Raw genomic sequence first — 24,222 nt, forward strand, 5'->3', positions numbered from 1 at the left:
AAGTCGTGCAGACGTGATCACAGCAGATATTAAAGATGAAGTGACTATGAGGAACATTCGAGACTTTTTCTTATCTCGCTGTCTACTCGGACACGTCACCCTTTCATCCTGTAATCACAAGCATGACTCACTTTGGTATATCAACTCAAAATTATCTGCAGCTGATATTGTTTACATAATTATTTCCCCAAGCGATTAAGAGGAACAGATTTGAGAACTGACGTTGGCGTTATTGCTATATCAATAAACTTTGATTAGTCTGTGCTCCTCTGACAAATATTTTCTTTTATGTGTCTATTTCAAAGTCTTAAAATAACTATCATATAATTATCAGTAAGATTGGATGATGATGATGCAACAAATCTTCTGGATACATCAGTATCATAAAATCAATTACGACAGATATAAAGACAGGAATCCTTCCCAATCATCTCATGTGATTTAAGGATTGCGTCACAATTTATAGAAAGTCATTTTCATTCGACCCGAGTTATTGCCGTTATCTTATCAACACACATGACTGCTTATTTTTTTTTTTTTTAAATGAAGAGGCTTCGTAGAACGTGTCAATGTTATGACTGCCATAATGCTCTCTATAGCAGAGTTTGCATGCAGGAAATTATATTTCTCTTAGTCAAAACTCTACAGGCCTATTTATCCACTTACTGTCTCAGGCGAGAGGTGTGGAAGTTGACGTATTTCAAAAGACATGGAATCCCCGGACCTGGAGCTCTACCCTTTCTGGGAAATATCATCACAATTGGCAAGAAAGTAAAACAATGTTCCATATCACGTCCTAGACACACTTTGATCAGTAAAAACACTGATCTGTTTGATAAATTTGCTGAGAATGAGGCTGCAGGGATTTTTATATGTCAACAACTTATTTTACTCGTGGGACATAAAATCTTGCTATTTCTGAAACTAGGGGCTGGTTGGCATCTACATAAAATAAAACCCTGCTATTAAGGGGAGAACATTTCTATTTTTACAGTTTGAATCGATGTTGAGCTGTGACATTTCCTAATTGATAAATTAAAAGGTAATGGCCAATATCTGATATAATTGACGTCATACCAAGCGTTTTGTGGCGTCTTCAAAATTATATAAATGTAGTTGTATTACTATTTTGTCGTATCGGCCGAATGTATTTCTTTTTCTGATTAAAACAATAAAAAATTGTCATCCAAATGTATATCGTATCTCCCTGATTCCAGAGTAGTTGTACATTCATTTTAACTTCTCATTATGTCCTTTCCTAAAAACAGTTCGTTCAATAAATCAAGCCCAGTCATACAAAAAGGAGAAGTAACATCTCAAGACTTAAAGGGGATGTCTAGTAACTGATCAGTGGGAATCAGTGGGAATGCTGGAGGATGATTGTTCCAATCCTTGTTGGAGTCATGTAAGAGTACATTACATATCTATTGTGTGAAAATTATTTGCTTCAGAATGGTCTCATATTCAAGTAATGTGCAGTTTAATGGTTCCAGGTTAGCATGCCTGTACAGTGACGGGGCATTAAACTGCACATTACTTGAAAATGAGAACGTTCTGAAGCAAATAATTTTCACACAACAATAGATATATAGTGTATTATATACTCTTAAATGAATCCCACAAGAATTGGAACAATCATCCCCCAGCATTCCCACTGATTCCCACTGATCAGTTACTAGAGATCCCCTTTAACTGTGCAAGATTGAACATCACATCACATTCTGCGATATGTCTGTGGTGTACCTGTGATGTAGGCTTATTTGATGTTTATTTTGCTGTGATATCCATTGTACAAAGAATTTACATTGTAAAGTAATCAATTGATTATTCTCTTGAATCGCTTTCCGTTCGTGACTTAAAAGAAAACAAAATTCTGAGAGTTAGCTCCTAGTTTAACAAGAACGTCTGTGGATCTATAGGCTATAGGCCTACATTTTGACACAATAACATTCCATGGAACTTTCCATGCATAAGATAATGGGGAGTTAAGTGTCCTCATTATTTTGTGCTTTAGTACGTATAGAGTGAAGCCGCACTGGCTAGCAGACCACCTCATTGCATCTCATTTCACGAGTCACTGGGAGTCGATTTCTTTGATGTTTCCCTTCTCCTTTTCAGAGTACATTTCTAATTATTACATCACCTTTTAAAAGAGATACAGGAGACGGCGAAATATCTTTAAAGGTTATTCTCTTCTCTTTTCCACATAGGGCTTTCACTATGCCTTCTTGGAATTCAATGAAAAGTATGGCAAGGTGTTCGGGTAAGATATTGTTCTTAGCTGCTTATAGAGCTGTATAAAGGCTGCGGTTCGGGGAAGGGGACCCAGTCATGCACGGGACTAACCATAACCCTAACTCACCCTTACCCCTCTCCCGGGCCAGACCCACAAATTAAGAAGCTTTCCGCGATCCCTGAGATGTTGGTACATACGCACAATCGTTCTTAAAGGACAAGTTCACCTTCATAGACATGTGGGTTGAGTGAATGCAGCAATATTAGTAGAGCACATCGTTGAGAGTTTGAGGAAAATCGGACAATCCGTTCAAAAGTTATGAATTTTTGAAGTTTCTGCGCACTCAAGGCTGGATGAGAAGACTACTATAGCTTGTGATGTCACATGAGTACAACGATATAAAGAAAGAATAAAGAAAATTCAACATATTTTCACTTTTCTCGCATAACAAAAGAACACCTGACTTCTCTCTTTCAGAAGGCAGGGGGAATAATATTACCCTTAATATATGTCAGTAACAAGTCGAAGAAATGTGCACTTTATTCAAAAAGTAAATTTTTGTAAAATTCTCGTTTTATTTTCTTTATATGGTTGTACGCATATGACATCATACACTTTAGTAGTCTTCTCATCCAGCAGTGACTACGCAGATACTTTAAAAATTCATAACTTTTGAACGGATTGTCCGATTTTCCCCAAACTTTCACTGATCTGTTCTACTAATATTGCTGCATTCACTCAATCCACATGTATATAAAGGTGGACTTGTCCTTTAATATTCTGAATGAGATATATGACATGAAGAAATTAATTCAATATTGATTCTTTTAGACAGGATATAGGAAACAAACGAAACATTTTCTCTTATATGAAACTATGAATTCATGCGCTGATAAATGATCCATCTCCCAGGAAATATTTCATAAGTAGAATGAATGTCAGCATAAGGAATGCAACAATTATTAATAATAACTGTTATTAAACAACCAAACTTCTAACATGTTGTGACATTTATACAGACATGTACGATAATACCTTAAGACAATTGAGAGCAATTAGCAGATTAAAGAGAGAATTTAAAAACCATAGCTAGTGTCATAATACAGAAACATGATTATCACAACATTTACAGTTATTTTTCGTTATATATCCCTTTATAAAACCACACACACACACACACACACACACACACACACACACACACAAATAAACTTGATGAGATCACAAACCATGCAGTCATTGAGACTGTTAAATCATTCATGGGAATGGGTGGGATGGTCGATGTGTTTAACGAGGCGTGCACACTAACAATATCAAATGAGAAATAATTTTCTAGTTATAGTATAGGATACATCTCATGCTACTTTAATACTATTCAAAATGGACGGAAAACAACAAAAATAAATAATCGTTGTAATGTCATCATAATGATTAAGTTTTTTACATATACATTTATCTTACATGACACATCTGTAAGCATTCGTTCTAACAACAATTCATTGTTTAATAAAAAGCGTATCATCTTCCCAAACATCTTTCTTAGGGTATTCATGTTTGGCCAACCAGTCATCGTCACGAGTGATACAGAGATGGTACGAGAAATAACCGTCAAGAGCTTCAGCAACTTTATCAACCATCCTGTAAGTACATTATTCGTAACGTAACAATGTTGTATGTCATGATGATTAACATGCACACATGTTTGTATAGGATGATATAAGAGAAGAAGTCTACAGTTTTTCCCCTATTCTATTCATCTCATTATCTGTCGTCACCTTCCGTGGAAGACAAAACGAAATATGCCAGCCTCGTCAAATGAGATTGGCTTCTGACATATTGAGTGTCTTTTCCTATGTTCCCCAGACTCTGTTTAAAGGGATCGTACAGTTTTGGTTGAGACCTAATTTCAGGATTATAACATTTTTAGTGAGATAATGAGAAACCTCTTATGAAATATGAAAGAGCATGTAATTCTACGAGGAATTCAACGTTTATTTGATGAAAATTGGTTTTGAAATGGCTGAGACATCCCAAAATGAGCGATTCTGATAAAGTGTGGGACCCACACTTAATTACTATCGCTTTGTTTTACTTTGTTTTTGGATGTTTCATTCATTTCAAACCCGATTTCCATCAAATAAACTTTGAATTCCTCTTAAAATGGTATGCTCTGTACTATTATCATAAGTGTTTTCTTGGTATCTCTCTAAAAGTTAAAAGCCCAATTCTCATCTCCATCAATACTGTACCATTTAAACTAGCTTCTGTATTTCACTTTGATATGGGATTGCATTTTGCATGATGCAGACTCGTGTATGCAATTGTGTGGGTAAAGACTGAGTTATGCCATGCGACAGTTTGGAGGATATTATACGATGCCATCATTTCCTGATCTTGTATGTATACCGTAATCATGACTGGTAACACTTCCTTTGTTCAGTGTAACACTTTAAAAAAATGGACGGACTCTAATAGGCTCTAATGTACAGAGTCCATCTTTCTATTATGACATGAAAACCATACATTACAATCATATTACAGATGTTGCATTATTTTCTGTCTTTCTCAAAGAATATAGACATACGGCGGTACGTTAAGACGGTAGGCATTATCTTGTTTTCTTTGCGCATCATTTTTGTATATGTTTATGTTGACATTCATTGATTCTCTTTTCCAAACAACGCATGTTCAATTTGTCGTAAAATAATCATTTTGTGTTTATTCTTCTGTCTACTTTCTTTGCAATGAAGAGCTCTGCACTGAAGAACAGGCCGTTTGATAAAGGTCTCTTCAATCTGAAAGGACAAAAATGGAAAAATACCCGGAGCATCATCACACCTACATTCAGTGGTTCTAAAATCAGAAAGGTTTGATGCTCTGCCTCCTTTCCATGCACTATAATTCCGTGGTCATCATTAATTTCCTTCCTGATCTTATCTTGTATCGTTGTCTTTGACGTTAATGGAATGGTATTGGTGAGGCATGAACAAAGACGCCACAACCAAAACAAGCTTGGAACACAATAATGGTTATTAACCAAGTCTTAATCTAGTATGTATAAGAAGAGATACAATAGATAGCGGAGGTACGTCAAGAGAGGAATCGAAGTAGTTATGATTATCTCTTAACTTATAAGATTGTAAACCTTGTGTAAAGTGTATAACATCATTTATAATAACTTGCATCATAGGAAGAGGTGAATACGAAGCCAAACATTTTGCGTGAATTTAAGATGGTCCGTATACCTGATTCATGTTCTATGCCTTTTTGATCGATCTCAAAGAATTCATTAGTTATTAATCCTTTTTATTGTTTTGAGTGTTGATTGGCACAGAAACCCAGCAGCGTTGTGTACACTGTTCAGTCCTTAGCAAAAGGGTTTAAAGAGAAAATGTGATAAGTCAGCCTCATTCTCATTATAATGTCCATAGTAATAGATATTACCAACCTTTTCAATCCGTCAGCCCAAAGAAAATTAATGTGCATAACCCCAATTTTTTTTCTTTCACAGATGTCTGACCTTGTTAATGAATGTTGCGACCTTTTGGTGGGGAACATACAAGGGGATGGGTGTGAGGCAGTGGATGTTAGTAGGTATTAAATCAGAATTATGCCCGCTATAGTCATGACACGAGTGTATTAGTCATCCACAGTCAATAGTAAATATCGCCATGTCAGCCAATTTAGTGATCCCAAAATCAGCAAACGGTGATTCTAAGACATTCCAGAATATCATCAAAGACAACAAGCCCTACACTATTCCCGCCCAATACCATCTCTCAATAGGCGTTTTCACATCAGCCCGATAAAAATCCAAGCTCGAGATATTTTTCGCAGAAAATAGTCAGCAAAATAGCGCGCTATTTCGAAACATCGGGCTGATGTGAAAACGCCTATTAAGGCATTTATTGTACGTACGTCATCGCACATAGTTGTCTCCCTGGTCCACGTTCTACAACATAAGACTTTTTTTTACCCGAAAAAAACTCTGATAAGAACTGAAAACTGACGTTCGTATAATTTCGCCATTGACTTTAACACAACGAAAAAACCCGAGTTTCTTCAAGTTAAAGTTGCTTTTCTTTCCTGGGTTTTGTTTTGCAACAACCCCAGTTGCGTTTATCAGAGTATTGCAGTCAATGATTAGAACTAATTGCAACATTATAACTATAACTATAACAATAACTATAACTATAACTATAACTATATCTATATCTATAATCTGAAACAACGATTATTTCTCTTTCCTAGGTTTTTCGAAGCCTTTACTCTGGATGGCATTGCACGTTGTGCCTTCGGTCTGCAGGTAGATTCGCAGAACAACCCAAACGACCCATTTATCACAAATGCAAAGAAAATCATATTTGGGAAAACATTCCAGTGGAAAACAATGGTGGCAGGTAAGAAAGCGCTTATGATTAAGCATCCCCCCCCCCCCATAATTTTCAGAGCATTAATTCAATCATCACTTCAGATTATGACATTAAAGATTGTAGATTGATGCCAATATCTGTAAGTAAGCTATTATGAATCTCGTTACCACAGACAATCAAGCCCCGTCTTTTCCTTCATGCTTCGAACGTCTCTCATCGATACAATCCCAGATTGAGTGCCTATATCTGAAACAGAACTTGAAGGTGACGTTTGAAATGAACGTTCTCACTACTGGATGGAGAATGTATAGCACGATCAAATACGACGTAATGCCTTTACTACAAAAAAAAAAATCAAAACAATAAGAGCTCTAAGACATTCCCCCTTTCATATCGACATAATGATATACTGTATATTCATTATGACTTCTGAAATACACTGATGGTGTACAAGGGTGAAGGGAGTACAACTTGTCTGTATGTGTACAAGAATGTGTGGCGCAGCTTTGCATCATATTGCTATAGTAATATACGAAAGCCATATATAGAGACAATTGAAGAATGTTTCAGCGTGCTTTCCAAACATTTTCTCTAAAGAAGAACAGAAGCATTGATTCTATAGATTGCGCACGCTGTCAACACCCTTCTGATTCTTCAGTGAATTATTTCCTTTAACCCTTCGTCTTTGAGTTTGAGGGAATTTCAGAATCTCATAGTGAATGTGTTAATTTGAACACTTTGACGAATCAGTTGTGTGTTCTGTTTAACAGGTCTGGTCCCACCCTTGGCGCATCTCATGAACTTTCTGGACATCAAGACGGTGCCCCCTGACGTCATCAACTTTTTCTCATCAGTTACGGAGGAAGCCATTTCGATGAGAGAAAATAAATCGGCTGCCGAGGTCAATATTCTCCATAACATCATGACACTGATCGTTATAAATACGTTACCATTAAGTCTAAGGAAACATGTCTTATTTGTTGCAGAATAATATCTTTGGGTTTTCATAGATCTTTCCTGTCCCTTGATTAACATGACTTCGAAGGATGATAACGTATCTTTTCGACGTCTCTTAAAAGACACAGGTCTTCAAGATGCTGACTTGAAACTTTGGTGCGATAAATGAAATCCCTTAGTGAGGGGCTTAGGAGGATGCTTTAAACATTTGTAAATTATGGGAATCTGAATTACAGATATCATGACATTCCATTAGACATGTAACGAAAACAGACGATTGTGGCGATAGCAACAACAAAGCTATGCACGAAAAGTAAGAACACAGTTCAAGTCCACAGACTGTCTTTTGTCTGAGAAAAAGAATTAGTATTTGAACGTTAGCTCTGGTCTCTCACTACGTTCTTCCACGCCTTATCCGCAGGATCAGAAGGATTTTCTGCGTCTCATGATAAATGCCCATAAACTGAGAGACAATGACACCACTGGGGAGAGGAAGAGAGCAGAAGATGTCACTGATGTACACAACCGTCTTGATGAACATCACAACACTGGTTACTTCCTTGATACGAAAAAGGACAATCCCCAGTTGACCAAAGAAGAAATAGTCGGACAGGTACGAATTCCCTTTCTCTTAAGGCAGCATCACACCATAGAGCGTATATCGAGGCAACGAATGCCCAACGAATGAAAAAAGAAAAGAAGTGAAGATACTTTCGCATCCGTTGCTGATTTATGTACCAGAATAGTTCGTAACATGTGTAAGGTTCTTTGTATTCATCAGCCGTTCGTATCTTTATCGCATTGATTCCTAAATGTATCACCAGTATTCAGAAAGGCGATATCACAATCTAAAGATAATCATTATCGTAATAACAAAGAAAATGATCGAATATTCATGAATATTAACATGATTCTTCTCATCAGGGCCTTTTCTTCTTCATCGCTGGTTACGAAACAACGAGTACCACTCTGGGCTTCATAGCCTACTCTCTGGCCACCAACCCTGAGGTTCAGGACAAACTCATCCAGGAAGTAGATGAGATGGCACCAGATAGGGACTCTGTGAACTACAGCTCCATTGCCAAGATGCCCTACCTTGATGGAGTGGTGTGTGAAACACTGCGCCTGTACCCACCTGCTGCTCTGTAAGCATTATACATCTCTTTGATATAATCATATTTATGTTTGTACTTTATACTCTTCGTCATACTGTAATAGATTATTTTAGAAGGTGTATTCAATGACTGCTTTATAATGTGTTGAAGGGGATATTACGAACATGCTTGAAAAGAACAGAATTATGTGGGCGATATATTAAGGCTGGATAAAATCTCCAAATCTAAGAAGGCTGTCCAGTTTATAGTGGTTGGATTATTCTAAACAAAATATATAAGCTTCCTTGGAACATATTCTCGCATAGGCACCTTCCTCGCACTCAGTCTTCCTACACCTATCTCTCCACCATTGCTGGTGTCATCATCAGCCGCCGAGGTTGTCATGTTCTAGCGTCTCGCTTGAGCGATCTTTTGTTGTTATGTTCGAAATTCATTTTGTTATACACATGTATTGTTCGACATATTAATTTCCCACTTCATCAATGTTCATAATCCGTCATTCTTTAAAACTGTAAATTTCATGTAAGAATTTATCATTTATTAGCTTATTGGAATCCACAACCTACAATCAACGCTTTTATTGTAAATTCCTCATACTTCACACGTAATTATCCATCTGGGCCCTTGTTTGTTACATTCGACAATTTACACACTCAGTTTTTGATATGTCTACACTTTACTTTTATATTGTGGAATATGAATTAATAAAAGCAGGCAAACAAACACCTTTCCTTGTCTGTGTCTGCAGGACAAACAGAATCTGCAATGAAACATTTACGTGCAAGGATGTAACAATCCCTAAAGGTATGCACGTTCTTCTAGCCATCTTCTCTATCCATTACAACCCAGAGTTCTGGCCAAACCCAGAGGACTTCGATCCAGAGAGGTAAGACACAATCTTGATTTTCAAGATAAACAGCTTAACTAATAGACTTAAGGCTTTCATTGGGCTAAAGTGAGCTTTTTGTAGGACATGATAAAGCTTTTTGCAGGTACTATTTACCTTATGTGAATATCGCATCTCGTGCTTGGAAATCTACATTTCACGTATGTGCTCTTGATTTGTAGTGCGATGACTTGGATATTAAGCTAGTAATAGATCTGAAGCAATACATCACGTTTTTCAGCTGATTATTTTAAATAAAAGAGATACCGACTGATAAGATGTGTCTTTTAGATGGGTGCAATTCAACGCTCCTCTCATATTCCCTTTTTGTATCATGTCACAAAGTGGAAGCAAATCACTACAAACTTGATCAAGGCCGTAAGACCGATTGAAAGATTACTTGTCATCATATTAAAGGTGATGGCTAGTAACTGATCAGTGGGAATCAGTGGGAATGCTGGAGGATGATTGTTCCAATCCTTGTGGGATTCATTTAAGAGTACATTATATGTCTATTGTTGTGTGAAAATCATTTGCTTCAGAATGGTCTCATATTCAAGTAATGTGCAGTTAATGTTTCCAGGTTGGCGTGCCTGGTCAGTGACGGGGCATTAATCTGCACATTACTTGAATATGAGACCGTTCTGAAGCAAATAATTTTCACACAACAGTAGATATATAATGTACTCTTAAATGAATCCCACAAGGATTGGAACAATCATCCCTCAACATTCCCACTGATTCCCACTGATCGGTTACTAGCCATTCTCTTTAAAGTGAACTTTTTTTTAAGACGCGTTTGCAACATTCTGAAGAGAGAGGGAAAGAAAAAAAAAGAATCTACTGTGTTTGTAAATACTTGATTGTCAACAATTTGAGCTCTTCATCATTTTCTGATCCAAGTCTCCTTGCTAAAATATCGACACCTGTCCTCCTATCGACATCGTCACGTGGAAGTGCTCGTCATCTGATGACGATGAGGTAGTTTTTATCCTTTATAAAATACCGCACAGATTCTCCAAGGAAAGGAGTGAAGGGCGTCACCCCTTTGCCTGGATGCCATTTGGTGCTGGTCCTCGACACTGTATCGGGATGCGGTTTGCTCTTATGGAAATCAAGATGGCGATTGTGAGGCTTCTCCAGAAGTACCGCTTTGAAACCTGCTCCAAGAGTGAGGTATGCTACTTGAAAGGTTGTCTCTCTAGACTTTTTGATTAAGATGGATATCTGCCCCGGATATTCGTCAATCTGGCTTGGTTGACTTTTTGAATATTATAATATTCCTTGCTGCATTTTATGTCCTATGCGCATTTCAAAATACATTGTATGTTTTGTATTGTTTTGTTTTTTCAGAAACGTGATTATTAAGATCGGGACAATAATATTTGGGATTATGCTTATCTGTAAGAAGCTGAAATCACTGCCAAGATTAACACTTCATTTCCTCTCTTGTCCTGTAACCATTACGGTTATCTAGAAATATTATGCCTTCTTCAATCTAACCACTGCGACTAAGGTATAACTATTATGTGTAGTACTGCTTCTACTCTACGTGTATACACCTATAGATGAAGTAGAAGTGGTGTAGTGGTGATACTTGATATTGGAAGCGTTAACAATGCATCGGCATTACAGGTTGCAACCAAAATATCCATACATACAAGTTTACAGCTTTTTTTCTTAAGTTTGGATTCATGTGCTCATGAGCTCAGTGGGGGCTTTTCACAATATTCGGTGATGTATCTGGTGACGTTATGTTACGTCACACTGATGTTCTCTGTCTCTTTTTTTTCTCTCTGTGTGTTGTATCAAAAGGTGCCAGTAAAACTAGGAACACGAAACGTGAAGCCTGAAAAAGGAATTGTGCTATCCGTCATTGAGAGGAAGTAAAGACGATCAAAAACTCGCTTTCTTCCCTGCGTCACGTCCCTTCACTTGGTCGAAAGATCTGCACAGCTATGTAATGTTCACCCGTTTTACATTAAAGAACATCACAAAATATCTTAAGTGTAATGTCAGCATTTTTCTTACGGCAGATGTCATATTATTTTATGTTATGTAGGGCCTATTAACTTCATTTACGTTAGTCAACAATGTTTTTATATTAGAGTGTTGTATGGAGTATGTTAAAAGCATATTATGCATTTTCATGTCATTGCTACCATGAAACCCCACAAAGTTAGCATGTACATTATTTTATCAATACAGTGTACAAATTATAATATGTTTGTTATGTCAGCTGAGTAATCTATATCGGCCCCGCTTACTTCTTGTTGTTTTAAAGAAAAGAAGAGAGAGAAAAATAAGGTGTATAATTTGCCCCTGACAATACTGACATAAACTCAACACAAAATAGATCTTAAAGAAATCAAACATTAATACTAGATATACAATATGGTGGCAGGGAATGCTTTTAAGTCTTTGACGGTGGGACACATCACACCGTCAGTTCTAGGCGTCGTTATGTCTCGATGTGTCTGTCTTATATAAAACAAGATGTGATATACCATGTACGGTTGCAGATGTCCGTGTCACCATGAGCATTGTTGGTTACACTTTCTATGGTAAAATTACGTTGTTTTACATAGATGCAGCCATCCTAGAAATAGAGCACAATGTGAGATATCTTCAAGGTTTCTAGGCCAGTTTGAGTATAATTTAGTAGCCTGCATGTATATGTCTTTTTCAAGCGATTCTTGGTGATAAGATATAAAGGGAGCGTCTATCAGAAATACAACTCGCAGGAGTCCCAAACATGAAGAGAAAATACGTGACTACTTAATTTTACGTACTTCAATAAGGTTTACACGAGACACGTGTCATATATCAGTTTCTGGTAGTTCGTTTATTCATGTTTTCATTTTTTATTATTAGAGTATACATTGAATAAGTTGGATAAGCGGTGACAAAAAGAAATGATTCGACATACTGAATGTCTTGACCTGTGCGTGATTGCTCTCCTGATTCGTAGTGCTGCTTGACTTAGTGAAATATTTCTTGGTATAGCATCAGACTTATGTGAGGCCATGTAAGGTTGGCAGCAGAATATCAGTGTCGAGGTTTGCATTCAAACATTAATTCTCTAAACTTTCCAGGTTGCTCCACTATTAATTGACATCACCCCCCCCCCCCCCCCCCCCCCGCACTTTACTCGAGCCAAAATGTCGGACAGTCAACATGGTCAAACCGCTCGCAACTTGGAGCGCTGTAAGTGTTCGGGAGAGTGTTGTTGTTGTTGTTTTTTTTTTAGAATACACTCTAGACAGGGTACCATAATAGTCCTTTCCATGACGTCATCACTTGGTATTAGCACATTCCGTGTCGAACATCATTCTCATCTATCTCACAACACAGGATGTAAAATCAATTAGTAACATTTATCCTATAGACTACTCTATAGTTTCATATACAATACCCTAATTAATATCGTGTCCAAATCATAATATCTCAAAGTGTGGTCACATTATTATCAATTAGAGTGTATTGATATCAATTACTGTAGATGGCATAAATTCAACGAGGATTCTTGACATCATTGCAGGTACCTTTAAAACCTTAAAATTCATGCAGCCTTGAATCTACTTTCAGTACACACAAAAGGTAATCATCAGGTGCTAATGCAAAGGTATCTATTAAAAGTGTACTTCATTTCAACGTGACAACACTAACGCACTATGATCTCACTTGTACTTCATGCGCTACGAACCACTATCTTAGTACTATGTAGATTCATGCAGTCACTGTGACAAGCTGATTTACATAAAGAATTCACTTTTAAGTATTTTATCAACTTAAAATTCGTGGTTTGGATGAAATAAAAAAAAAAGTCTTTTTTTGTATCTCAGACGCTAACATAATCAAAGTATGACAATATTATCCTAAATGTATTAATCAACTCGTAATTTTGCCTCTCTTCTGTTAATTCCTGTCAGTGAAGCGCACGAAAATTCCATCCTTTGGAATCATTGACGTGTTTGATGGTTGTACAGGAAGCTGACAGAAAGAAAGAAAGAAAGGAAAGGACAAAATTGTCAACAAGAGAGATTCAATAAATACACGACAATCATAAACGACACCGACGCCAAACATTGCGATTAATTATTTTCAAATAGTCAGTTGATAGTGCTTGTTTTCAAAGATGCAAGCTGGCATACAGGTGAGAGTAAATTGGCTTTGAAATTTGAAAAATTATCAGGATGAGGATCCCACCACCTTCACGAATTAAACGCTGCACCAGATGAAAAGGGCAAAACAAATATGAATGTCTGTCATTTTTTCTTCTTATGTCTTGCTTTTTAAATGCATGGTGCATAATAATCTTGCTAAGATCATTTCCATTTAACAATGTTTAAGAGTATAAATAAGCCACATCGCCTGTTCTGTTAAAGATATGATGATTTTGCCATCTTGATTTCTCTAAAAGCAGAAGAGTTGTTCAATTTATGTACGAGTACTACTCATCATTAATGCTTGATGCTTGCCTATGCTTACCTCGGTCTTTGGATCCAGCTCTATGCGGTAATTCTGAAGAAGGCGAACAAGTGCCATTTTGGATTCCATCAGTCCGAACCTCATTCCGATGCAATTCCGAGGACCGGCGCCAAATGGCAGCCAGGCAAACGGGTGGCGCTTTTCACGATTCTCCTTTGAGAACCTAACGAAAGATAGATAGATATAGACAATCATAAAAAGAGATAGAGAGGGAGGGAGGAAGAAAATCGATTACCATCCTTACCTGTCAGTTTTCTGAACTCAACCAAACCCAGCCATCAACCGTTTCTTTACAAAATGAAAGTAGAACAGTTTGTACTTTGAATATCAATCCCTTGTTCTCTTAAATTGAAGAACGCAAAATTTATTTCCTGTGTGTCACATAGCATCCAGTACTTCATGTAAGGTTTAAGATTAATACATCGTTGATTTACTGATGAGAAAGATGGATTAGGAGAAGCCCGTAAGCTCTAAAAGGATATCGATTCGAACTGCATACCAGATTTTTACCAAAGAAGAATGCCTTATAACAGATGTTTCATATGACGCATCTTATAAATTATTTGTATTCTTACTGACAGCATGTGCCACACTTTCACTTAAAGTAACGTTGTAATTTCTTCTATACCTTGTTGGGTCGAACTTTTCAGGCTCTGGCCAGATCTTCGGGTCGTGATGGACAGCAAAATATGGGAAAATAACTTGGACACCCTTCTCGAAGGTTATTCCGTTGATGGTACAGGTCTCTGTGCATGTTCTCTCTCCTCTATAGTATTCAGGAATAGCAGAGAGAAAAATTATGTCATAAAACCGAGAAACATTCACAGACTTATATATTGTATATACATACACATTTTGCAGAAATTTGTGAATTTTGTCACTTCTAATTTCAGTCTTTTGAATAAAATGATGCCATGTAAGATCAACGAAAGTCTACGTCGATAATCATTCTTAGATAGGCACCCAGGTTATGAATTTAAACAAAATGCGTGAATTATTTAACCACAAGTCATCATCATCATCTGATCACCATCATCAGCAACAACATCAAAATCGGCTGTAAAGAAAGTGTTTTTCGTTTGGACTTCATTGACCAGACAGAGTCGATCCTGCTTTGATCCTGCTTTGATTGTGTACCATTTGTGTTCTATATATTTTGTATCTATATATTGTAAGTTGAGAAAGTCTTGTATTTACTTTGGGGCCTATTCCCAACAAGCCTGAAAGGCTTTAATTGGTCCCCCACAATGAATATGTTTATACTATGACTTGAAATGTAATGATTGTTGTTTTTAATGTGGAAATAAATGAAATGAAATGAAATGAAAGCATAGTAATATCGAAAAGCGATTTAGCGGGAAAACAACCTACAAGCAATCAATCAAAATAAGCAGAAAGATTCATTTCTTACGCGGCTACTGGTGGGTACAATCGAAGAGTCTCGCAGACGACTGCATCAAGGTAGGGCATCCGTGCAACGGAGCCATAATCCACTGATTGCCGCGTGGGTGTCACCTCCTCGATTTCTTCGACGAGTTTTTCCTGCACACCTGGGTTGGTGGCTAGACAGAATGCTGCATATCCCAGAAGGGTTCTCGTCGTCTCATAGCCACCCAGAAAGAACACCATCGTCTTTTCAAATTCAAATTCAAATTCAAAATGAATTTATTAGGATTTTTTTTTTTGCATCGAATATATACATTCGCTAAGAACCCCGTTAACTAACGTAACTAACGTTAACTAACTGTATAGGTTACAGACTATCAATTCCCCCAAAGTTATATGTTATGTTCCTGGATCTACATGATAGCCATCATGTGGGCATGTGTGGTACTTTTTGATATGCACTTTACGTTAGGTAAAATTTAATGAAACTTAGTAGGGTCTATGCAAGCCAATGGGAGACTTGAGGCAATGACGTAATCACTTGAAATCCCTCAACTATATTATTCTGTGTGTAAGATCGTGATGGATATTCTTGTTTCTTTGAAGCATATGAAGAACTACAATTCGCAACTTACAGCTTTAATGACGCTTTTTGCAGTTCATTTAGATTGGTTTAACTCAGATTATTAAAGTCAAGTTTAATATGAACATAAGTTTTTTATAAACTCAGTTTTCGATGGAAAGAGTTATTCTGCAATAAATTAGAATAATTTTGTAGCATCTATTTTAGCGCTTGCCTTGATTAAGAAACAATGTATTGTGAATAGATGAGAACTGAGTGACAACTCACTTGGGCCAAAACTTCATCATCCGTCAGTTTCACTTTGGTCCGCCGCTTGGAGTCGAAGTACTCCTTGACACCATGATGTTCATCCACCAGATCATGTAGGTCGTTGGCTTCCCTTCCCTGGTCTTGGTCCTCGTGAGCATTCAACAAAAGGTGTATGAAGTTTTGTCTCTACATTGGGAGAGGTATAGGATAGAAACATGCAAGTAAAGTCCGAAAGATAAAGACAGAACTTTGCAGTGATTCATCACTTTGAATGGGGCTGGGATCAGTTTCTTGTCAGATTCACACAAGATATTTTCAATTATTATATCATTACGTCTGACTAGTATAAGCGGGAAGATGACAATGGAACATTACATTCTATTCGCACGTTGCCAGAAGAGACTTAATTTCAAGAGTAAAGTTATTGTAGTTTTATGCGTCGAAACCTAGGCTGATGTATAAATAACATCTTTGAAAATTAGGTCGAAGGAAGATGATACATGCCACAAACTGTGAACATAGTGTACCTGATTGGGCCCAGCTTGTTTCTTCAGGTGTGCAGCGCCCGCGACCACAGAGCGAAAGAAGGCAAAAACTCTCTTTGGAATAATACCAATATCCATGAAGTTGAAGAGATGTCCCATAAACGGGAAGATCCCTATCAATCAAAAGAATGGTCACATGCCACATTAATAGGTACCTCTCAACGTGAGTGTTTATTCAAGAGTTCATGCAGCACATGCACTCTTCGAGGCATCTTACGAAGTACCATATTACAAGGCAAAAACAGCCTGGTATAGGCCTACTCCTTTCTCTTCTATCATGTCTATAATGTTCACTGACATTGAGCAGGAAGAATAACATTAATATTCCGTATCTGGATTATGACTGCTAAACTGAATCCATGACTGTCTTCATTTTACACATCTTCACTTCTGATACATGGTTGTTTTACATTAGACCTTCGCAAGAGACCAATGTTTGGATCCTTCTTCATACTCCTTTTTTTTTCCTGTGATGAATACTGAGCATAGATCATGGTACGAACCAGAGAGCAGGAAAACGGGACTGAAGACACTAAAATTGGTGAACTCCTTTGCGTTCTTCACGAATGGGTCATCTGGGTTTTTCTGTGAGTTGACTTCGAGACCGAATGCACATCGAGCGATACCATCCATTGTGAATCCACCAAAGAAACTGCAGGATGCAAGTTGAGATTTTGATTTTGATTCATTTTGATTTATTCGGTGGAGAGCAAGATCTTACTTTACGATTCACTGGTGTTACTTGATACTACCTATTTTGCAAGGAACATGCATCTCAAAAAGATATAGACACCGAGTGTTGACATCTTTGTTAGCTGTTGTGCGCTTAATATAATAAACAATTTAGATCAACAATCTCCTCCATAAATCAGCCACTGCAATAGATCTGAAACCGGCCACCTCATTTCGTTTTTATAATCGACTTAACATGAATATCCATCATGGAATTATGCAAAATGTTTAGTCAAAACCCTCTGAAACGATGTTGATCGTCATATATAAAATAAAGTTGCCATATAAACTTATAAAATTGCTCAAAATTATTATATAGGTAAAAATGATAGAGCTTACAGACAGTGAAAAATCAAACGATCGGCAAATATAGCGGAGAACTTATTAATGATTAAATGCGCCGACTTATAAGATTGCAGTTTTCCCTATTGTGATGAGTCGAATACTGTAGGAGTTTACTTTCTTATCAACTTTATTGACAAAAAGGTAAAAGGGCACAGCATTATTTGTTGGGAAAATAATGTGTCTGCTTGACGTTACAACTGCGTGAATGGAGCAAGAGACTTACGAGAAGCATTCCACCCTGTTTTCTTCGGCTTGGAGATTGCCCGCATTAGCGACCAGAGTATCACAGCATTCGTTTACCAGATCAGACATCTAAATCGATACATGGATAGGCGGAATTAACACATCGGAACTATCAGGCGCATATTGTCAAATCGAATTTGCTGATGAAAGATATAAAAGTAAAGACGAGTACTGGCGGATCCAACAAATTGTAAATTAATAAAAACGTAAGTGTTGTTCCTTTGAGATTCAAATTCGGTGTAATTTTTTGTTGAACTGATTTGCCCGTTAGGAACGGTTGTACGTTTTGAATTCTGTTCCCAGTATCAACATTATACCTAGAGTGTAGAGCCTCTGATTCTGAAAGGGAGACCTGGAGACGCATTAAGTTATTTTAATCACTAGGTTTGCAGGTGAGAGGATGACGTGAGTAAATAATGTTTTAAAATTCTTACTGTAATGTAAATACACCTATAAATTATTTCTTAAAGAATACCAATAATTAGAATATCATTGATTATGGTTATGATACTCTGTTATACATGAATTCCTTTTTAGTATATACAACCATCTTTTTCAGCAAGTTGGGATATTGTACTTTCCATTTGAAATAGATCGTAAATGTTGAATGCATCTCCCTGATTTTGAATGAGATCATGATATTTTGCCCCGGCAGGATATGGTCCACCCCTCCAAATAATGTAATGTAAATCATGCACTATAACCTCTTGCCTCGTTCCACTTCCACTCTTCTCTTCTGCCACCCCCCCCCCCCGCTCCATATAAACAAAAAAAAAATGATAATAATAAAATGACACTTGTAAGGATTGACAAAACGAATTGCCTTTCAATTCGTCAAACAGTTGCAACAAAAACAACTCGACGCCATAAATCATCAATCTGAATAAAAAGAACACAATGTGTCATAATCAACTCACCTTCTTCATTTTGGCTGCGCTGAAGGTCGGTGAGATGAGATTCCTTACGTCCCTCCAGTGATCACCGGTGAGCATGGTGAGCATCTTATCGGCCGGTCTGTTCTTTAGGACCTGGGTCTGGTCAGGACATGGGATGAAATAAAATGACAACTATGTGACAGCATTGGAAGTGTGATGTTACTATCGATGACGTTTGTCATGACGGGAGAATATTACTCTGACAGTGTCTGATGTCAGATCTTATATCGCTGATAATTTGTATCAGTAGTTAGCAATACATGTATATTTCTCTCGTTGCCTCTGTTTTTGTCTTTATGTATTCATCTATGAATATGCTATATGTGAAATACCAAAACATCGGCCAAAATAAACGACGACACCCCGTCAGAAGTTAACCAAAAAAAAGTTTGCTGAATTGTAAATGGGTTAGTCCAGGCCCTGTTAGTCCTACAAGACCGCTCTCTTATATATATAACTATATGTATGTATATAATGTTCATATACACACACATATATATATATATATATATATATATATATACATATATATATATATATATATATATATATATTCAGGGCTCGACACTAACGGTGGCCCGGTGGCCCGGGGCCACCAAAATTGAAAGTCGGGCCACCAAATTTCAAAAAATGGCAAATTTGGTGGCCCGCCTCGGGCCACCAAAATTTTTTTTAAAGTACAATATAATTCGTAACTTCTTGCGCCGGAAATTAGCAGTTATATTTGTTAAAAGGATGGATGAAAAGGACTGAATGAGTGCCTGAGAGTGAGTGTTGCGAGTTTGTTGAGGTTTATTTATGAGTAGATGTATGTCCAACTTCCAATTCTTAGTATGACTGGATAAAACTTAGATATTTGACTCATTAAAAAAAACAGGACTTTTAATGTTTTTTTATTGTTTTTTTTTTCGGGGCCACCAAATTGTTCTCTCGGGCCACCAAAAATTTGAAATTGAGGATTTTGGTGGCCCCATCGGGCCACCAAACAAAAAAGTTAGTGTCGAGCCCTGTATATATATATATATATATATATATATATATACATATATATATATATATATATATATACATATATATATATATATATACATATATATATATATATATATATTATATTATATCATATGATATTATATTATCATATTATATTATATTATATTGTATTATATTATATGATATTATATTATATTATCATATTATATTATATTACATGAATTTCCTATAGCTATAGATCAGTTCGCTCAGTGGTTGGCATCTTATGTACAAGAAAAAAGCCTATAATCATAGGTATATATATTTTCTGACAAATACGATTTTGAGAATACAAAGTAAAGGAAACATATCACAAATCAGCATCTTTCCCTCCTTACCGTGTGGTCGACGAAACAAGAGAAGTTTTTCACCATCATTTCCCTCAGCATGTCGAGATTAAACACCACATACATTTTTTGCCGGAAGAGGAAAGTTCTGAGTCAGAGAAATTTGAAATCAAATATAAATACACTGAAAGGAAAATGTCATATCATATACATGGATAGAAGAACATTTAAGCAATATTACATAATAGATACATGAATAATTTTAAATTTATCAGTCATTAAAGGTATTATTTACCATTTGCAGATGAAACAAAAACCAAGCTTTAGTGCTTCAAAATAGTTCTAAAACGTGAGTTAAAAATAGAAACAACATTATATAAAAATGTTAATCAGTATAATCAATGTTAAGACTTTATTGGTAAATATACAAAATGTGAACAATAGTAATAATAAGATTGTTTCTAGACTAAACCGTCTACAGTTATGGTTTATTGAGAAAATAGTGATATCTCCTTATATTTTAGGCTTTATTGTAAAATATTTATATGGTAAGGATGTTTTGTGATACAACTGACCAAGGAGCTTCAAACACATGTGTTTGAAGCTCCTTGGTAAACAGGAGCTTTAGACCGGCTTCCCACGGTGTTGTGTTTGAGAGGCTCAGTTAAGTCGCTGACCCCCCCCCCCCAAAAAAAAAAAAAAAGAAAGAAAGTTACAGCTCATTATTCCGAAGGCTCTTCAGTCCGAAGAATCGTTATTCCGAAGGTTCGTTATTCCGAATTTCATTTTCGGATTAACAAATCTTCGGAATAACGAACCTTTGGAATAACGCCACAACGCCCTTTTTCATTTTCGGATTAACGAACCTCTAGGGTATAGGGAATTTGTGTGTTTCGGGATAACGAACCTTCGGAATAACGAACCTTCGGAATAGCGAACCTTCGGAATAACGAACAGCACCCAAAAAAAAAAAAAGACCTCGCGTTTAGCACTCAGAGATGTGAATGAACAGGTTATACGCAAAGTCTATGCATATACACGCGTTGCGTAATGTATACGACTGGGAGCCTACGGAATTGGCCAGGAACACTCGAGTTCTTCTTCACTATACAGTAATAGGTGCTCAACATGACAAACTAGAAGCTCTCCGAGAATGCAAACCCCCGTCACGGCCATGAGGTCACAAACACCATCTCGACCTGTGCACGCATCATTTAATCAATCCTGGAACCAAATCACCACCAAAAACTAATCAAAACTTCATTTTTTGCAATGGACCTTGCCTGAATATGTCACCAAAATTTGTTCAAGGGATGGTGCAGTATTGGTGGAGATGAGAATTGGGCTTTTAACTTTTTGCGAGATACGTACAAGAAAACACTTATGAAATAGTACAGAGCATACCATTTTAAGAGGAATTTAAAGTTTATTTGATGAAAATCGGGTTTGGAATGACTGAAACATCAAAAAACAATGTAAAACAAAGCGATCGTAATAAAGTGTGGGTCCCACACTTCTTAGAATCGCTCTGTTTTGGATATCTCAGCCATTTCAAAACCAATTTTCATCACATAAACGTTGAATTCCTCATGGAATTACATGCTCTTTCATATTTCATAAGAGGTTTCTAATTATCTCACAAAAAAAAAAGTTAGAAACCTGAAATTGAGTCTCAACCAAAACTATACGATCCCTTTAAACTCTTCGGGTGATACTGATATCACACAATGAAACGCCGGCATAAACAACTTAATGGACCTGCGCCAAATACATGTCCATCTTCATTTCAGCATGATCTTTACTAACCCGCAGTAATCTCCGTAGTCTTTGGCGTAAGCTCTGGAAACATGATGTACCCCCTGAAGCAAATTCGAAGACCAAAAATATAAAACAAATTATAGAGGGCAAGGAATAGTGTCTGGGAACGGAGTTATGTCATATGAAAATAATTTTGTAACAAACTGTTGCAGGGCTTTTTTTGGAAATCTATATACAGTACAATGTATCCTCAATTTCCTGATCATCGGTTGAATCATGGACCCTAATAGGGTCCATGGCTGAATTACCTGATTTTATCTCCTTTTGTCTAACACCTATTTTCAATGACAATAGATTTCAAAATTTATGGCCACTCTCCGCTGTGAATCATAATGCCCTTGAATATGGCTTGGGGATGTTATAAAAGCTCCCCTTGTTCTTTCTTGTTACCCCATCAAAGAAAACTATTGTTATTGTGATTAAAAAAAGACATCCCGACCCCCTACAAAGGATGTGCGATAATGTGCGTTTCTACAAGAAAAGCTGGAACGTTTGATAGATTCAGCTTCAATTTTTTTTCCTAAATAAAGAAAAATATTATTAAAAAGGGTTGCTCCAGTCTCATCATTCCTTTCTCAGGCTGAGTGCGAATTCACCTTGCTAAGTCCAAAGAGGTTTCCAATGAACGGCAAAGGGGTCGGTCCGGGAATCCCGCGTCTTTTGAAGTACGTCATATTCCATAGCTCCCTTCTGTAGTGGTGATAGTAGCAAGATTGCCAATTATTAGATGGCATCGTTATAATTATGATCATAAATGATGCTGGTGGCGGAAACAGTGTTGGTACATTGTATAGTGACGGTATGATAATGGTTGTGATGGTCATGGCGCAATGATGATAGTGATTTTTTGGGTGGATTTTGGGATGACAGTAATGATGACTGAGGTGAGAGCTGCAGGAGTGGCGATCAGTCACAGGAATTTTGATAATTGTTAGCAGCGGCGGTCGTGATATCAGAGATAGAGAAGTGAATCAAAGATTGAAATTGCTCATTTGTAAAAACAGAAGACGAGAATATTGATTAAACTGATGGTGGGACAACGACAGCACCATGATGATGATGATGATGATGGTGGTGGTGGTGGTGATTGATGACGATGATGATGATGATGATGATGGTGATTGATGACGATGATGATGACGAGGAGGAGTAGAAGGAGAATGATGATCCTATCAGTGGTTGTGGTTTTTGATAGTGGGAAGGAAAAAAACGAAGATGGTGATCGAAGGGTTTGGTATGCGATGATATCAGCGACGATTATAAATGCGGAAATTTAACGAAGAGAAGAGATTACGTTATGATTACTTATATGAATCATTATCTCATATTCAGGTCAAAATTGAATGAATGATACAAGTATTCAAACGATAGAGCAGCCTTGCTGCCGTCATGTCTCCAACTATCATCGCCACAAGAGTTGTTTTATCCATGCTATTAACAGGCATACCTGTGCCCGTCCCACATCAATTCGGATCTAATCTACAAGATGTATAGTCCTAAAAATATAATCTATAATCTATACTTATGTCATAGATACATCATTCGTCTTCTCTGTGTAGTATCATCATTATACAATGATGGAATCCATGTTAATGTCAAGTGCATGTATGGATCAGCATCTTTGAAAGTAACATCAGCATATGTTAACTGAAAATGATAAATAGCTTGTATCTACTCACGCCATAATAAGCGCAAAGACAGCGGCGAGAAGGGGCCAGGAGAAGTCCAAAGTCGGCAGAGAAAACGCCATGTTCCAAAGCTGCTGCTGTGAGTCGCCGATACCAAAATGAACTGAGTCAAAGATATGTCTACACTCCGTGCAGATTATATACTGTTGCAGGGGAGCAGTATGATAGTACAGAGGGTTTCCATTGATATACAAATATGGATTTATTGTATTACTCCGCATTGTGCAATTTTTTTTTTCAAGTAAATCCGAACTTTGTACCCTGCCACTGCTCCAGGGATAAGATTTCCGCGCGTGCTCGTACTGCAAAGAACCAACATTT

The 24,222-nt window shown here is 37.0% G+C and overlaps 2 protein-coding genes across 2 annotated transcripts; one reads left to right on the forward strand and one right to left on the reverse strand.

The window, feature by feature from the left end:
* The first annotated feature begins 709 nt into the window (after nucleotides 1-709).
* Nucleotides 710-11,457, forward strand: LOC139737564 (cytochrome P450 3A29-like). Its single transcript, XM_071648247.1, has 12 exons — nucleotides 710-763; nucleotides 2,211-2,263; nucleotides 3,780-3,876; nucleotides 4,987-5,103; nucleotides 5,748-5,830; nucleotides 6,488-6,636; nucleotides 7,380-7,510; nucleotides 7,934-8,179; nucleotides 8,491-8,711; nucleotides 9,430-9,567; nucleotides 10,581-10,743; nucleotides 11,383-11,457. The coding sequence occupies exons 1-12, from the start codon at nucleotides 710-712 to the stop codon at nucleotides 11,455-11,457; spliced, it is 1,527 nt and encodes a 508-aa protein (XP_071504348.1).
* Nucleotides 11,458-13,179: 1,722 nt separating this feature from the next.
* Nucleotides 13,180-24,014, reverse strand: LOC139737565 (cytochrome P450 3A13-like). Its single transcript, XM_071648248.1, has 13 exons — nucleotides 23,893-24,014; nucleotides 22,810-22,903; nucleotides 22,202-22,254; nucleotides 20,447-20,543; nucleotides 19,059-19,175; nucleotides 18,122-18,210; nucleotides 17,325-17,473; nucleotides 16,804-16,934; nucleotides 16,295-16,462; nucleotides 15,470-15,690; nucleotides 14,687-14,824; nucleotides 14,059-14,221; nucleotides 13,180-13,560 (listed from the first exon to the last, which is right to left on the reverse strand). Exons 1-13 carry the CDS (start codon nucleotides 23,961-23,963, stop codon nucleotides 13,486-13,488), a joined length of 1,566 nt encoding a protein of 521 aa, XP_071504349.1. The 5' UTR covers nucleotides 23,964-24,014; the 3' UTR covers nucleotides 13,180-13,485.
* Between the last annotated feature and the right edge of the window lie 208 nt (nucleotides 24,015-24,222).

This window comes from Diadema antillarum, unplaced genomic scaffold, assembly GCF_040938485.1.
Source record: "Diadema antillarum isolate AM-2024a unplaced genomic scaffold, OU_Dant_1.0 seq00000696_RagTag, whole genome shotgun sequence".
Lineage (NCBI taxonomy): Eukaryota > Metazoa > Echinodermata > Echinoidea > Diadematoida > Diadematidae > Diadema > Diadema antillarum.

Bases quoted from the DNA above. Each gene is read 5' to 3' on its own strand.
- LOC139737565 (XM_071648248.1), bottom strand. From the start codon at position 23,963: ATGGCGTTTTCTCTGCCGACTTTGGACTTCTCCTGGCCCCTTCTCGCC. The intron at 19,176-20,446 runs GTAAGGAGGGAA...TGTCCTGACCAG, and splicing joins CTTGTTTCGTCGACCACACG to ACCCAGGTCCTAAAGAACAG. The intron at 14,222-14,686 runs GTATAGAAGAAA...ATCTTTCGTTAG, and splicing joins GAAAAGTTCGACCCAACAAG to GTTCTCAAAGGAGAATCGTG.
- LOC139737564 (XM_071648247.1), top strand. From the start codon at position 710: ATGGAATCCCCGGACCTGGAGCTCTACCCTTTCTGGGAAATATCATCA. The intron at 3,877-4,986 runs GTAAGTACATTA...TTTGCAATGAAG, and splicing joins GCAACTTTATCAACCATCCT to AGCTCTGCACTGAAGAACAG. The intron at 6,637-7,379 runs GTAAGAAAGCGC...TCTGTTTAACAG, and splicing joins GTGGAAAACAATGGTGGCAG to GTCTGGTCCCACCCTTGGCG.